The sequence below is a fragment of the Bemisia tabaci genome, chromosome 10 (genome assembly GCF_918797505.1).
Source record: "Bemisia tabaci chromosome 10, PGI_BMITA_v3".
In the NCBI taxonomy this organism is placed as follows: domain Eukaryota; kingdom Metazoa; phylum Arthropoda; class Insecta; order Hemiptera; family Aleyrodidae; genus Bemisia; species Bemisia tabaci.
In genome coordinates, this window is record NC_092802.1 from 24,687,491 (window position 1) to 24,703,035 (window position 15,545).

Consider the following 15,545-nt stretch of genomic DNA (forward strand, 5'->3'; position numbering starts at 1 on the left):
GGAGACTTTAACGAAAGGGTAGGAAAAAAGGAAAAATTCACACAGGAGGAATTCCAAACATCTGGCTCCACGATGTGAAAATTTTCGGGAGAGGTGATCTACTTCCATAAAAATCAATAAAATATTACGCATCCATATTGAAAATACAGAAGATCAATCAACTTATAGGTCTCGTCAGAGAGGACAAGTTATTTTACAATCAATTGGAGTAACACAGAGTGATTCAAACATGAGTGATATAAATATAGTCAAATTTAACTCGAAAGAAGCCGGAGTGCAGGGCTGCTGTGCTAAGGAATAACGTCATAGGAAATTTTGAGAGTTTCCACATTTCCTCGGATAAAGCATGTTTTTCTGAGGCAAGTTGTACGAATTTTTCCTTGAAATTTCCAAATATTTTAGATTGAATTGCAAACGAAATTGTCTAAAATATTTGAAAAAAAAATTACAATTTTTGCGGTAAAAATGTTTATTGAAGGAAATGTGGAAACGTTTGAAGGTTCATACTGCGTTCTCCCTTAGCGCGACGGAGGGCTTTTGGATGGCAAGTGCATGCATTCTTTAAAAAAAGAATGCGCCTGAAAAAAATGATAAAAAAAAAATCACTTCACATTTCCAGACAGCCGGATCGGGCGAAATTGTACGCTCTGTTGCTGCCCGCCTCCGCGTCGCGGTTCGGAGAACGGAACCTTTTTTTAGCCGCGGGCTCCGAAACAAACGGGTGTAAAAACGTATTTAAGAGCGGGAATACGAGGAAGAAGAAGACGGAGCGGAGGAAGAAGAAGAAGAAACCGGGGGAAAAAGAAAGAGCGTGCCTCATTAGTTTTGATTTGCACCTCGGACAATTTAATTAATTTGGCCCCCCTAGCAGACGCTCACACGATTCTGTGCACGCTCGCCAAGTGGTGCCTACACGCTGCTATGCCGTACTGAGGGAGAACGCCGTATGGGCCATTAGACGTTGCCAAATTGATATTGATAAAATTCTACTTTTCAGAGACATTTTTCCTCTGTTCGGAGAATTTTACTCAGAGTTAGGTTTAAATTATCTATAAATTTCAAGAGAAAATATTCACAACTCTCCTCGAAAATGAACATGTTATCGGAGAAAATGTAGCACTCTTGAATGTACATACGGCGTTCTCTCCTAGGACGGCAGTGCTGTATTCTGCCGTGTTAAGAAGATCGCCGTATGAACATTTAGACATTTTCAAATTTCTCCAAACATAATGTTGAGTTTAGAGAAAAGTTATGTATATTTCATTTTGAAATTCAAATCATATAGATTATATCGCGAGTTAAATTCTTTGAAAAGCTGGAAAAACGTAACCACAAATTTTCCTGGACATTTCGATTTTATCAAATGAAGTTTGGCAACGCCTGAAGGCTCATACGGCGTTCTTCCTCAGTGCGGCAGTGTTAGCTTGTTTCTTTCCGGAATTCGGTCGTTTTCATCTCGGACTTCAAACTTTTTCGAGTTAAAAGCAAAGAGATGGTCCTGAGAGCTGTCAGGTTCGTGGAAATCGTGTATTCTTTTTTACTCAGTCGTTAGTTGAAAGGATTATGCCGTTGGGAGCACATTACATTAGCTATGACTCATTGTCGGTTATCCCTCCAGAGACAGATTCTAGCACCGTATCTCTATCTATACTAAAGTCAATCGATAACACAGGAAAATGCGGAAACAAGGCTAAAATACCAAATACAAAGGCAGGACGTTTCGGTACCTTACGGCACCATTATCAACTGCTAAAATAGAATTAAAAATAAAAAATAAATTAAAATAAAAACCCGCAAACGGCGTTACACCGTGAATTTTTCCTCTATACTAAAGCTTTGAATGTTGCTTGATTCTACATATTAAAACAAAAATAAGTGCTGATTGAAAAACTCATGTTTACTATATTTTCCCTGCTCAAGATATTTTGTTCAGAGCACCAATAGTTGCAATCAATCAAGAAACTAACTACAGTCGCGTTTAGGCAAGAATTGAAGCAAATTTGCGAAGATTCGAGGCGCAATTGGCTCGATGTTACCTGCGGCGCGGCTAGACGGCGCGGCGCAGCGCGCAAAAGTTCAAAGGTTGACCAACGATTAAACCGATAATGGTGAGGTGAGCGGAGTTTGACGAAGCGATTACGAATAATTAGCGGAGATCTTATTGTAAATTGCACAATTGCATTTGCGAAAGCGAAATTTAGCGACCGCTGCTCTGAGACCACGGAAACCGAGGAAAAAGGCAAGGACCGGCCCTTGGTTATGGCTTGGCGTTATGTTGCCAAGCTGTGACCGTGGTTAAATTGAGAGATTTTCGGATTCAGATTAATTCGCATGGAACAAACCTCAGGGTCGTATACATAGTTGTTCCTTTAATAGCTCTTTTTCTACATGGTTTACATGGTGATTAAGGGAGGTCTCAAGAGATCCTTTAAGTGGCATCACATATATTTATATAGAATTTACGTAAAGCTTTTTTCAAGCAACTACATACTAATTTCTTAAAAACTATTCAACAGTTCTCAACAAATTTAAGTCTTAAAAAACTATACTTTACACCTTTCAAGACTTTCTGATACTTCCTTTCAAATTTAAAATCCTTCTGTGAACTTTCCTCCGAAAAGTACCCTGGTATCGCCACGAAATTTCACCAGGTGAGAGAAATCAAGCAAAATTCAGGGGATTTTATGAAAAAGACTGTTCATGGATGAAATTATGATAAGTCAGAGAATTTTTATCGGTGTGTCTGTAAACATCCTGTATACTTTTCAGTTTTTTAAAAAAGAAATGTCTTTTTAAAATCAGCAAGCTTTTTATTTTAAGAAGTTTTACTCACAATCGTTGTCACCAGGGATTCTATACTATCGTAACAAATTTTGCTTTTAGAAGTCTAATCTTTGCTTACAAAAAACTACAAATCTCTATCCGCGCGAAGATCAAATCGGCGACTAAATCGTTTCCTCGAAGGTGTCTGATTGATTTCGATCCGTGATCATCAAAGGTCAACCCCGACCACTTCACTTTCAAATGCAACAGTTATTGTTCCATTTTTCGCTCTCGTAATTTATCACAGATGTCGTAACGCAGACGGCAAGATTAATCGATAATCGATCGAATACCGATCAGACTGTGAGCCGCCGTGCTAGATCATCGACGGCTGCCTTTTAAATGAAATTTCCGTGCGTGAAACCGCCGCACGAAAAAGTCGCCCGCCTTTTAAAAGCGTGATGTCTCCAGCAGAGTCAATATCAAACCCAGCACTCCTATCTCCCGTACACGCGAAAACGCCTGTCTACATTATATTTAAAGGAAGCTTAATTTTTTTCTCAAAGCTACACAAATCATGCGTTTAAAAATGTGCGTAATGTTTCCAGGAATAGAGAGGTAAAATATCAGATTTTTTATCGCATAGATGGATTTCTTTTCGCACCTTTTTACGTGTCGAAGAACCGCACGTGATGCTCGACTTGTTCAGGTTCACAGAAAAGAACGGAGTATTTCCAAGGACATAGTTTTATTACTCGATATAAAGTTGATAACATGCTTGGAGAAGTACGGTGGTTAAAATCATCACCGTGATATTTCAATTATTATGGCGTCTATTTTTTCTAATCACTAATGAATGTGATGTCGGAAAAAATGATTTTTTTTTCTTCGTCATTTTTCACGTGCTGAAGAAAAATAGGATTCTGAAAAAGTCTATGTTTTGAACGAATATGTCTGAACTATTCTATCGTGTTTGCACGCGGGCGATCGCACCCGTTGAACTTGATTATCAATGATCGGAATGTTCGCCTTTTTCATGACAGTTTCAACCCTAGGAATAAGGACCGTCAAGGATCATTTTTGACTCCACTGAAAACGCCTATCTACATTATACTTAAAGGAAGCCTTTTGAGATGTATTCGTAATAAGGGTATTCTTATGAAATCTCAGTAAAATTCAACAACATGACTTTCGATGTAAACATTTGCAAAGGATTAGTATGAGCATTTCGTTAATAGGCGCGGTTTTGCGGGTTAAGTTAAGATCGCTAAACCAATATAAGTGTCCAACGCCTTGGTCATCAGTTGGGCGTATTTCTGTCTTCTAAATGAAAAATCCATTAAAATTAAATTATTAAAAAATGTAATTAAATACCAGCTGAAAAAAACGCCACGTCAATCAATTCAAGTCGATCGAATCCATACCCTCCCTTTTCAGATCGTATAGTCTATAAAAGGCCCCTAAAACGGTCTGAATTAGATAAATTTCGAGGAATCAAGAGTAGTCTAGCTGAGGGTATATTCATAGGCGGCCAACGTATCGATTGTTGCATTATTATCGAATAATCGATCGATAACTCCCTATCTTAACAATGCTATATATCGATCGAAGTCAGTCGATAACGATACAACAGTCGAGACGTCGGGTTCGACTGCGTGATACATTGGTATCGCTTTTTCATTCGTAATTACTGCGCCTGCATCCAGTTAAATGTATTTAAGTCAAAACGAACCATCTCTTTTGCGATATGAGCCCTGTCATGTGTGTTTTCTTAGGCAACTCGGGGCTCATTTCAAAATAAAGGTAAGCGCTTTTGAATCAAATGCGTTTCAGTTGTAAATTAGATCAATGGACCAAGCGCCGAACCGCTTGCAGCTCGCGCTAATGAAACTGACGTTAGCGCAGCCACGCTGCCGCTCACATCCGAATGAATCGTCAATTCGTCACTCCAGGGACGGATCAGGACTATCCTTTTTCCAAAGTTGCCAGTTGTATTTCGATGTACATCAAAATATCGCCGTGCTAAGGAAGAACGCCGCGCCGTATGAACATTCGAGTATTGTCAAATTTCCTCCGATTAAATGCTTATTTTTGAGGAAAAGTATCAATAACTTTCCTGATGTGGCTTGGTTCATTTCTGTTAAACGCGGTCCGCAAAATCTATTAACTTTACATTATAACTAAATGCTGGACATTTTACTTCAGTTCAGTTCGATACAGGAAAACAGATTTTCTTGGAAATGAGCGTCTAAATGAGCCTGCGGGGTGTTTGTAGAATAGGCAGGGCGATAAAGAGCCAATGGAGTTCAAATGGAATTCCGATCCCATTGGTTGAAACTGGTGGATGTTCAACTAAAGGCGAAAATGATGGATTAGAAGTGTAAGGTGTTATATGTGCTAATAATAGTTGATCCACTTGTTAACTTGTTGTATACTCAGTTTTTCTACGGCAACCACCCGCTTCCACTAATAGGATTGCTCCATTTTTCATTTGCCTTCTTTATCTATCCATCAATTCCAATGATCAGACTGCACCTGTTAGTGTATTTTCCGAAGGAAATACACTATTGCGTTTTCTTCAATTTTAGATGACCAATGCAGCTTCTTCATAAAACGTGATAAAATTATAAATTCTGCCATTTCACCGATGTAAATTGTTCAAATCTGTCACAAGTCACTCTACAAACCTACTTGGCCGATTTAAATTATTTTCACGAATGCCGGCCGCAAATATTTCATCGACGAGATCACTTTATAGTTATATATTTAACATATGATTCAAGGAACTGCCCTTAGAGGGCGCAAAGCATCCTCTGTAGTTGGGCCGCAAAGCAACCAGGAGGCGTACCCCCTAGTATGCAACTGAAGAGCTAGTTCCAATTATGGAGTCCATTCATCATATTTCCACATGCGCGTCCCCCCGAATCGAGCCCGAAAAACGAAACCTCGATACGTTTTCGGGACCGGACTAATTTCTAGGCGCCCGAAAATAGTAATAGGAAAAAAGTGATATATCGCCGTCTATTTCCGCTTTTGGTCGCGCGTGAAAATCAATCTCGCGGCGCGGCCGGCGCTCACCGTTAACCGCGCGGTTGTGTGCGTGGATCCCGTGTTTTTCGAGAGTGTGTGTGTGGCCCGGCGGGTGTGTGCGTGAGTGGGGGCGGTTTGGAGTGCGTCAGCTCGGATGAGGGATTGCCCGGTGAAAATTAAACTGCAAGGACCGCGCCGCCGGTAAGTGAGGCTCTTGATATGCAATCGCGATGTGCTATCGTGAGCTACCTCTGACCAAATTTGACTTTCAAGGCGCGCCGCACTGTGGGTCACGGTCAGGAGCTGAAGACGCTCACAGCAGCATTGACTGATAATTTTGGATTTTAGAAAGCGTAAACAATTTGTAAGAAAGTGCGAATCAAGAAACCTTTTGGTTCGCTATTTAAGTAAGATTTACGTGAGATTAACGATTGGAAGAGCTATGAAAAAATCATAATAATTTTGTCAATGTCTATAAAATCTAATATACTCATGATGCTAAAAACAAAGTTAAGTGCAAAAATGCAACGTAAAAACTAAAATCTTGTCTAACATTTTTCGTGAAGGCTAACAATAAGCTGAAGAACTGCTAAAACTGATGGTATTTATGTGTTAAATGGTAGACGCCAAAACTACACCGAAACAGTGAAGTTGACTTGACATTTTGGATGTAAACAAAGAGTACGATAGCTTATAAACCGATGCACAAATTCGCCACAGCCAGTGGCGTGGCGTGCTTTGCGATTTGTTATGCCATTTAAACCTATGGAAGAGGATCGATAATCAGGGTGTTCGCAGCGAACACCCTAATAATCGATTCTTTACCATAGCTTTAAATGGCAGAACAATCGATACATCGCAAAGCACGCCAGGCCATAGCATTTATTTTACATCTTGGCATGGCTGAAGTAACTGCTGTAGCGGGTAATTCAGCATTTTAGAAGTTCTCTCACACTTTTTTGTCATCCAGAATGTTACATCAACTTCACTTTTTTTCCGGTATAAGGCAATTAGGAAAGGAATAGATTTCTGTGAGCACGCACGTATTTAAAGTGAGAGTTTTAACGGAAATTCTCGAACTCTCTCACGAAAGAAAACTCTGTAACTTAGTTCTCAATTGCCAAGGTTCCTCCCACAGTGCGCCGACTCTCCAGCTTAGAAAGTCGAGTATTTTCGGCCACTCGACCGCCAACGCACTCTGCAGGAGCAAATGCTAATTTACGCTTTGCACTTGCGCCGGACACTCCTGTTCCTCTCCTGATATGAATCTTCGAGAGCCACAGCCCGGAAGCCTGTGCAAGCAACATCTGTGACAACTCAACGAAATGGAAAGAAAGTTATCGCAATTCCTCGAATCTCCGACTGACACCACCCGCAACACGTCTGGTCAGAGGTTATAAGGTGAGCTGGTTACGGAGACGCTAGACTTTCAAATCCTGAGATCGCTAGCGCCTACACTTGGACAAATACAGGGTGCCTTCAGGCTAGGAGGAAAAGTTGGTGACTTTTCCACGTTTTTCCGGAACAAAAAAATCTACCTGACTTGCTACATTTAAAATTTGCACGCTTGGATCTGAGGATTAACACGTTTTATCATCAATTTTACTGTTGACTCACTCTTCAGGTAAAGATGGAGATGTTGTGTGAGGAATTTGCGATTTGACTGTTGCTTCTTATGCAAAAGTTCGCGAGAAAATCGACTGGTTTACTCTGAAATCAATTCCCAAGCTCAAAAAAAGCTCTCAAGTTCAGGCCAAAATGGAGGGGATATCCCACGCTATCCTGAGAGTTCACCTCTACATCAAGACAAACTCTCCATGCAAAGGTAGGGAGCAAATACATTAGCAGGGTTGCCGTGTTTTCAGTTTTGGAGTCCCCAAATAAATGGCAGCCCAGTCACTTTTTTTAGCTTTTTTTAGGTTTTCAGCTTAAAACTTGTTAAACTTTGTAAAAACTTCAACATTTACTTCGACGGATTTGTCAAGGCTTACCCTCCGTCAGTTTTAAAAGCCGCCTTAGCTAGAAGAGAGAAAAAAAGTGAATCCGAGATTCAGATGACAGAATATTCCTCCCATTAAACGAGTAAACCATAAAGAGGACAGTGGCTCTCACGGTCAACAGCGCTACCTGCAGGCCAATCTCAACACTTAAAAACGATCGTAAATCGATCTACGACGATTGCACCCGAGGCAAGACTCGCCTAAGTGCGCGTTGCAATGCATCGAATCCCGTGTCATAAATGGTGGCAAGTTTCGTCGTTTCCGAGACGAAAGAACGTAACTAAATGTCAAAATTACAAAATTTCATTCGCACTTTTTATTATCACTTGGGAACTACGGGCCATTTGATATTATAATTTTTTTAGAATTATTCACCGAGTATCGTCAGTAATAATGGTAAATTTTGGATGGAGACATCGGTGTCATTTTAGCGCGAGAAAAAGACTCCTTTGAGTAGATTTTGCAACTTCGAAATGCAGATGCGTCATTGCATCAAAGAAACGACAATTGGACGTATCTCTGCCAAACGGAACTATGTGCATTAAGACATGAGCCCTGAGACCCATAAGCATACATGCATGACAGAGCTCACGTCATAATGCACATACTTCCGTTTGGCAGAAACACGTCCAATTTATCGACGAAAATCGATGGGCCTCACCATGCCGAATTCAATGGGTTCTATGCAATGTTAGGGGATAACGGTGGTTTTATCGTCCGCTTTTACGAGTGGCCGACTATCGGACATCGGACGGCTAACAAAAAACAACGACAAACATTCGACGGGACGATTGGATGTGCATCGGATGTTTGTCTTGGGCGGGTCCACCTCAGTCCGGGGCTACGGGGCTCACCCACTTGGCCATTGCAGTCCAAAGCGATGCGAGAATGATCGGTTATCGATACTTCCCCATTTGAAGGTATGGTAAAGAATCGAGAGTTCAGGTGTTCGTTTCCAACACCCTGTTTAGCGATCCTGTCCTATAGGTTTAAATGGCAGATCAATCGATGTATCGTAAAGCACACCACGCCACTGTCATTGCCATTGGCACGAGTTGTCGCGTTTCCGCACGTGGCAACTATACTGACAGTAGTAACAGTAACACAGTTTCCTTGGACAATTTTGTGCCGAATTGACGTTTGTTAATAAGACGTATATTGACGGGCTGATTATTGGACACAGCTATAGACAAAGAAGACAAGATAAAAATGGAGCGATCCTCCGGCGGGTCGATCATTGAAATTGATAGACAAAGCTATAGACAAAGAAGACAAAAGGGATTTGGAGGGATCCTACCGGTGGAAGCGGGTGGTTGCAATGGACAAAGGACGTGGGATGGCAACCCACGAGAGACCCGAAAATTAGTCCATCATTTTCTCCCTCAATCTATAAGAACCACCCGTATCCACCTGTAGGATCGCTTCTTACTCTCTATGTCTTCTTTTTCTATCGGTTTGTCTATCAATTTCAATAATCAGCCCGCTGGTGGACGCGGGCGGTTGTCATGGACAAAAGAGGTAATTAATAGGCTAACTGACTAACTCACGCGAAGCAATTTATTCAGTACATAATTTCCTCCTTTAGTCTGAAAAAATCACTCGTCTATACCGATAGAATCGTTTGATTTTCTTTTTGTCTATCGCTTAGTCCATCAATTTAAATAATCAGGCTACAGGTGTTACTGCTAGAACTTAGGAAGTTTTGAATACAATTCCACTCGGTCTCTTTGAATACGCAATTATGAATGACTTTTGTGGACGATCTCGGAGACTTTAACGAAAGGATAGGAAAATAGGAAAATTCACACAGGAGTGGGTCCTCGAACTGACCAGTACCAATGTATCACAGGATTTATCTCCTTTTCATTGTAATCTGTAAATCCGCCCCCTAGTTAAATCTCAGGAAAATTAGTGTTAAGCTCGTATTTCATATGGTATGCTGAATTTATTCCTAAAAACTAAATTATTAAAAAGAAATAGTATAAATCCAGCACTATTCAAGCATCCTAATACCTACAGTACTCGGGTCTTAGTGTGGATCAAAACAAAAGTGTTTAGATTTTCTGACCCTTTCAAAAACAGATGGTATCTCAGTCTTCGGTCGGATCGTTTCAGTCACACGTCAAATGTAGACACGAGGAACCGAGAATAAGAATAACAAATCAATTTAGTAATCGACTTTGTAGATTTAACTGATCTTTGCTGATTGACTTCGGATTGTGTTTGTCTTACCCGTGCCTTTACGAAGTGCCGCAACTAAGGTCCAAGTTCAGTTCGTTGACCTCGCACCCGGGGGCGTTGGGGGGGGGGGGGCTGTAGGGGGGCATCTAAAGTGCGGAGTGGTGCGAGAATTGATCCATCAAACAGCTTAATGGAGTTCGGGCAGCCGAAAAAAACTGCAGAGACATCTGCGGACTGAGACACACGCCTGAAGACCACTCCTCGCACGTGAGGAGTTTTGTCGTGCTATGGAAAAACGCCGTATGAACCATCGGATGTTGCCAAGTCTCCCTCAATAAACTATGTATATTCGAGGATGAATTTAAATATTTTTTATTTAAATTTTCAGATATTTAAGATCAAATTGTGGATAAAAATGCCTCAGAAATTGCAGGGCTGCCACAGTCAGGGATTACCGGGAAAATCGGGGAATTTTAAAAAGTCAGCACAAACCAGGAAATGTAAAGGAACTTGATATAAGTGTCAGGGAAAAAGTGTTAATTCACCTTTATTTGCTTTTTAGAATGGGTTTGACGTTTCGAACAACAAACTTTGCCGGAAAAACTATTTCAAATTACGTCTTTTTAACCATCTGGCATATCTTCAATTGTCAGGGATTTCTACCAAAATGTGCCAGGGAAATGCTAGGGAAATTGATTTTTTTTAATTCTGTGGCAACACTGATTTGAGATCAAATTGCAAATAAAAATACCTGAGAAAATTAAGGGAAAATATTCAAAAGTTTCCCGGATATAACACGCAGTTTTTCAAATTGGATTCGGCAACGTCTGAAGGCTTATATGTCGTTCTTCCTTAGCATGGCTAAGTTGATTCGATTGTCCGGAAGGAATATAAGCCAAGATAAACATAAATTGAATTTATGCCCGGGCTGACGAAAAGAGTTTCGAAGAGCTTAATAGATTCTAATCAATGGACCACGGGGCAAGGTGAGGATTGAATCACACTGCTTAGGAACCGCTGCCTCATCCAATTTTTATGCAGAGCTCTGCTCGAATTGGAATACTTCAGAAGTCATCCTTTATGGCTGAAATAATCTTATTTGGGCGTTTCGAACTTGTCACGCGGACAAAATGAGTGAAATCAAAGTCAAGTCAACGTCAAAGTCAAGTCAAGTATAGGAGGTTCGCGCATCAGATCCATACTTCTCAAATTATCCCACGATGCCTGCATGCCTGTTGAATGATATGGACATTATTCAAATGCCCATATCATCAAACACGATGGGGTAGTGCCAGAATTTTAGGAGACAAGCCTAACACTTTTTTCCGTGTAATTGCAAAATGGAGTCCAGTTGATAACAGCGATAGGTTTCAAAGTTAAAGACTTTAACCCTGTCTAAAGATCCATCTCAGGGTGAAAGTTTGGACCATCAACGAAAGCTTCCTTCAAAGTTTCTTAGTCTTTTCATTACTTTCGTTTAGGGCATTCTTAGGTAAAACAACAGGAGGACATGAAAAACCCAAAGGTCATTTTGAATACTACATGCAGACTTACTTGTGACGTCTCATCGGCCAAACTCTTGAGGTGCGCTAGTTCGCGTAGTTTTTCTCGCCGTTTATCGTGTAGTTCCTGAAGCCGAGCTGTCGCTTCTCTGATCTCCGAGAACAACCGAGAGGCTGTTTCTGTCCGCTCTCTGCGAAAAACAAAAGAAAAAATCACATTGTAACAAAGTAAATTCATGAAAAATATTTGTGTAGAACTTTAGCAGCACTAAACAGCACTACACTGATAAAAATGTTTGTGTTCGTGGGTTACTTTTGGTTAATATAGGAAGTGAAACACAAACCAACAAAAATTTTGTATTGATTTTAGTACAGTTTACGATGAATTTAGCGACGGAAACGATGAAGAGACTGAACGAAAAAAAAACCGATATTGCTGATTTAAAAATTTTGACGTTAGGTATATAAAAAGTGTCCGACATGTTTAAAAGTAGATTTTACAATAAATAGATGCTTAACCACCCCCGTGAATAAATTCGCTGTGCACTATTGTAAAATGTACACTTAAAAAACTTTCGAAAATATTTTGCAACAATTTAATTGTTAAATCAGCAATTCATTTTTTTCTGTGGGAGAAATGCATTCCTTCGATTGCGACGTTGGCATTCACCGATCACTTTTTACTAAATTTATCAAGAAAACTGGCTTGCATGTTTTCTCGTGAAATCGTCAACCGAAGGCTAAGATTATTTCATGTTTTACTTCCTATATTAACCAAACTTTTGCAGGGTGTCTAGTTTTTTTTCATTTTGGGAAATCCTGATGAAATCCCGGTTATTCCGATTTTTGACTGCTAAATCCTGATTTCATAATCATTCCAAATCCTGATTTTTTGCGGAGAAAAATTAAAATCTCTGAATAAGCGTATGCGAAAGCATAAAAAAGTCCGATCGGACAGCCGACTTTTCTCAAATGCTGATTTTACGACCGATTTTTCCTCAAATCCTGATGAAATCGGGATTAAATCCTGATTGACCTCAAATCCTGATGGAATCGGAAAATCCTGATGCTAGACACCCTCACTGGAAAAAAAACACATTGGATCTAGAGTCCAGACTCTTGAAAACATTGACAAGAAAAAGGACTCTTGATTCAACCAGATTTAAGCTTAAATCAAAAGGAAATCCGCTCAAATTAGGAGGCTTGGTTCTTGATTTAGGCTTAAATCTGATTGAATCAAGAGTATTTTTTCTTTTCGATGTTTTTAAGAGTCGGAACTCTAGATCCGATGTGTTTTTTTCCAGTGTTTAATTTCTCGTTGACATGCAACGAGGACATACACTTTTCCCGAGAATCACTTCAAATCTTTTCTGGTCTTGAATATGCAAAGAGCGAGAGTACCCCTCGGAGAATAATTCAGCGGATTCGTCGGGGGGATGCGGGTCCCCGGACGTCCAGACTGACCCCTTGACCCGATCGCGGTTCCCACCGCGACGCCGACGCGACGCGCCAGTAATTATCATTTAGCTTTCCAAGGATCCGCGTCCGGTGTCTCGGGAGAGGAATCCCCAGGCCTACATTCCATTGTCCACAACTGAAAGTGGTCCCTGCGGACAATTGAGCGAGGATATCATTCTTCGGCTGACGCGGGCAGAGGTGGACAGAAATACCCTTCGCCGAGATGTGCACGAAAAGCTATGGCGGGAGGTTACCGAGTGGGTTGGGTGGTGAAGATTCGCGCAGGGAACGAAATGTAGAATCGTGGTACGTAGCGAAAGTGATAATATTGTTGTCCGTGACACATATTTGGACTGTATTTTGCGATAAGGAACTAATTTTCCTGGCTGATGCGTACAATCACCTAACTAAATTGAAAAACTAATGGACATAACTTGTTTCTGAAATGAGCCAAAAATAGTGGGGTACCTATTCCAAAATGAAGTCCATGTTACACATATTTGGACTACATTTTGCAATAAGGAATTACTTTTTCTGGCTGATGCATAAAATTACCTGACTGAATAGGGAAACTAATGGAGCATAAATAGTTTCTAAAATGACTCAAAAATAGTGATGCCCTATTCCAAAACGAAGTCCGTTTTCTGGCAATTTTATCTGAGCTTCATCATTCAACCAGAAATTAACATTTCTGGCTCAGTCGTATAAGCACCAATTAGCACAAGAAAGCTGTTGGCGCATTCTTTGTTTCTAAATTGAGGCGGAAATAGTACTTCCTCGCATAGCAAGGGAATTCATGCTAGAGTTGCTGTGTTAAAGACTGATAATCAAGGCAGGTTTTTTGTCCAGTATCTAAGCCTGCTTAATATTCCTGAGGTCAATCAAATTTCGAAGATTTTGCCGAATTTTCGAAAAGAAAATTATCCAAATATGTAGATGGGATCTTTCGGTTGAGTATTGGTCAAATTCATGTGTGTATTCAGAGTTTTTATCACTGAGTACATTAATTTCAGATTTGCTGGATGACCGATCAATGACAGTATATACTAGAAAGATTGATGGTAAAAAAACCAATAATTTTCATTGCTAAATTTGAAAACAATCGGTGAGATATTTTTCCCTCAAAAGGGCTAATAAACTCAGTGACCCTCCTCAAACATATGGAAAACTTGGTGGACCATTTGTTTCTTTTACTGGTCTCTTTTTTTTATGAAATTAGCGACTTCTTTTTTCTGAAATCTGCGATTTTTTTAAACTCATTGACATACCCTTGCGATCAACATTTTCCATACCACTGAAAACGAGTTTAAATTCCTTCTTTAATTATTACCACGTCTACAATTGTCTCGCTTATTATCATAGAAGAAAAATACGAATCCCAGACCAATTTTTAGAGCCAAGTGTGGAGAAGATAAAGTGTTAATAAAGGTGGACCTTTGAATTCTAAAAGCTCCTACAAACAAAAAGTCTCATTAGAGTAATTACTATATAGTAAGAGTGTAATTTACGTCAAGTTACTCAACTGATTGGTTGGAGGAATGAAATAATAAACAAGTGAGGAGAGAAACTGATGCGTTGAAAAAGCCTCTCACTTTCGATGACCTTTCCCCGCCGCAACTGTGCGCTATCAATTAGAGGAGAGGGCGGAAGGAAATGCGATGGAAAGCAATGCAAGCGATGAATGGAAGTCATTAAAACAATGCCCGACGGATGGGAGGGGAAGTAGAGATTCTATGGTGATCTGAGCTTCTTACTATGACCTGCACAAAACCGGCTCTACGGAGAGGAATATAGAGTTCTCGCTTAAATTATCTTAGACATTTTTCGATACTTTTATTCGTCCTCAATATTTCATCTCGACCGGGAAAAAAGAAGTTTTGCCATACCCATTGCGCTTCCAGAAAAGATTATTTAATTACATAAACTACTTTTTCAGTATAATAACCTTGATATATTGTGATATGCTTGTCTGGATATATTCCACCGATAAATTGTCATTCCGATGGCAAAGGGCCTAAGTATTGGGTGCTATTTTTGGTATGATTGGACTGCATTTTGCAATTTGGAACAATTCATTCTGGCTCATCTGAAAAAAACACTTATGAGCATAGGGAAACTGATGGTACATACGTTGTTTTTAAACCAGGCCAGAATTTTCATAGTTCCAAATTGTAAAATGCAGTCCAATTGATCAGTCTCCGCACGTATTCTATTTTTCTGGGGAAAAATAAACCAACACTTTTTGTTGAAATTGTCAGCGCTCACGTATTGCACCATTGACTCCAGAAAGGACAAAAAACCGACAGAGAAACGAAATAATTTTCGGAATTTTCGCAAAATTCACAATTTTTCAAAACACAAAGCAATACTTCCTGCGTTAACGAAAAAATCCCTGAAAAAACACATTTTTTCCTACCTCCATACAGTGTTGTTCCAATCCCCCCCCCCTTCGAGTCCGCTTCTCACCCTGCTAGACACATTGAAATTTCACTACAAAACCATAACAACAATCCTGACGTTCCGAAAGGACCAAAGATGAAAAATCGCAGACTGACCAAAAAAGGAGATGCATAAATTGCAAGTAAAGACGTGTGCGAAAACATCTCTGCGT

The 15,545-nt window shown here is 40.1% G+C and overlaps 1 protein-coding gene across 2 annotated transcripts in view; it reads right to left on the reverse strand.

The window, feature by feature from the left end:
- LOC109042300 (puratrophin-1) overlaps positions 1 to 15,545 on the reverse strand; it is a 586,997-nt gene that overhangs the window by 142,857 nt on the left and 428,595 nt on the right. For both annotated transcript variants that reach the window (XM_019058962.2, XM_072304834.1), the window contains exon 9: positions 11,529 to 11,667. In XM_019058962.2, the coding sequence (XP_018914507.2) occupies positions 11,529 to 11,667 (139 nt within the window). The remainder of the gene's footprint in view (positions 1 to 11,528; positions 11,668 to 15,545) is intronic.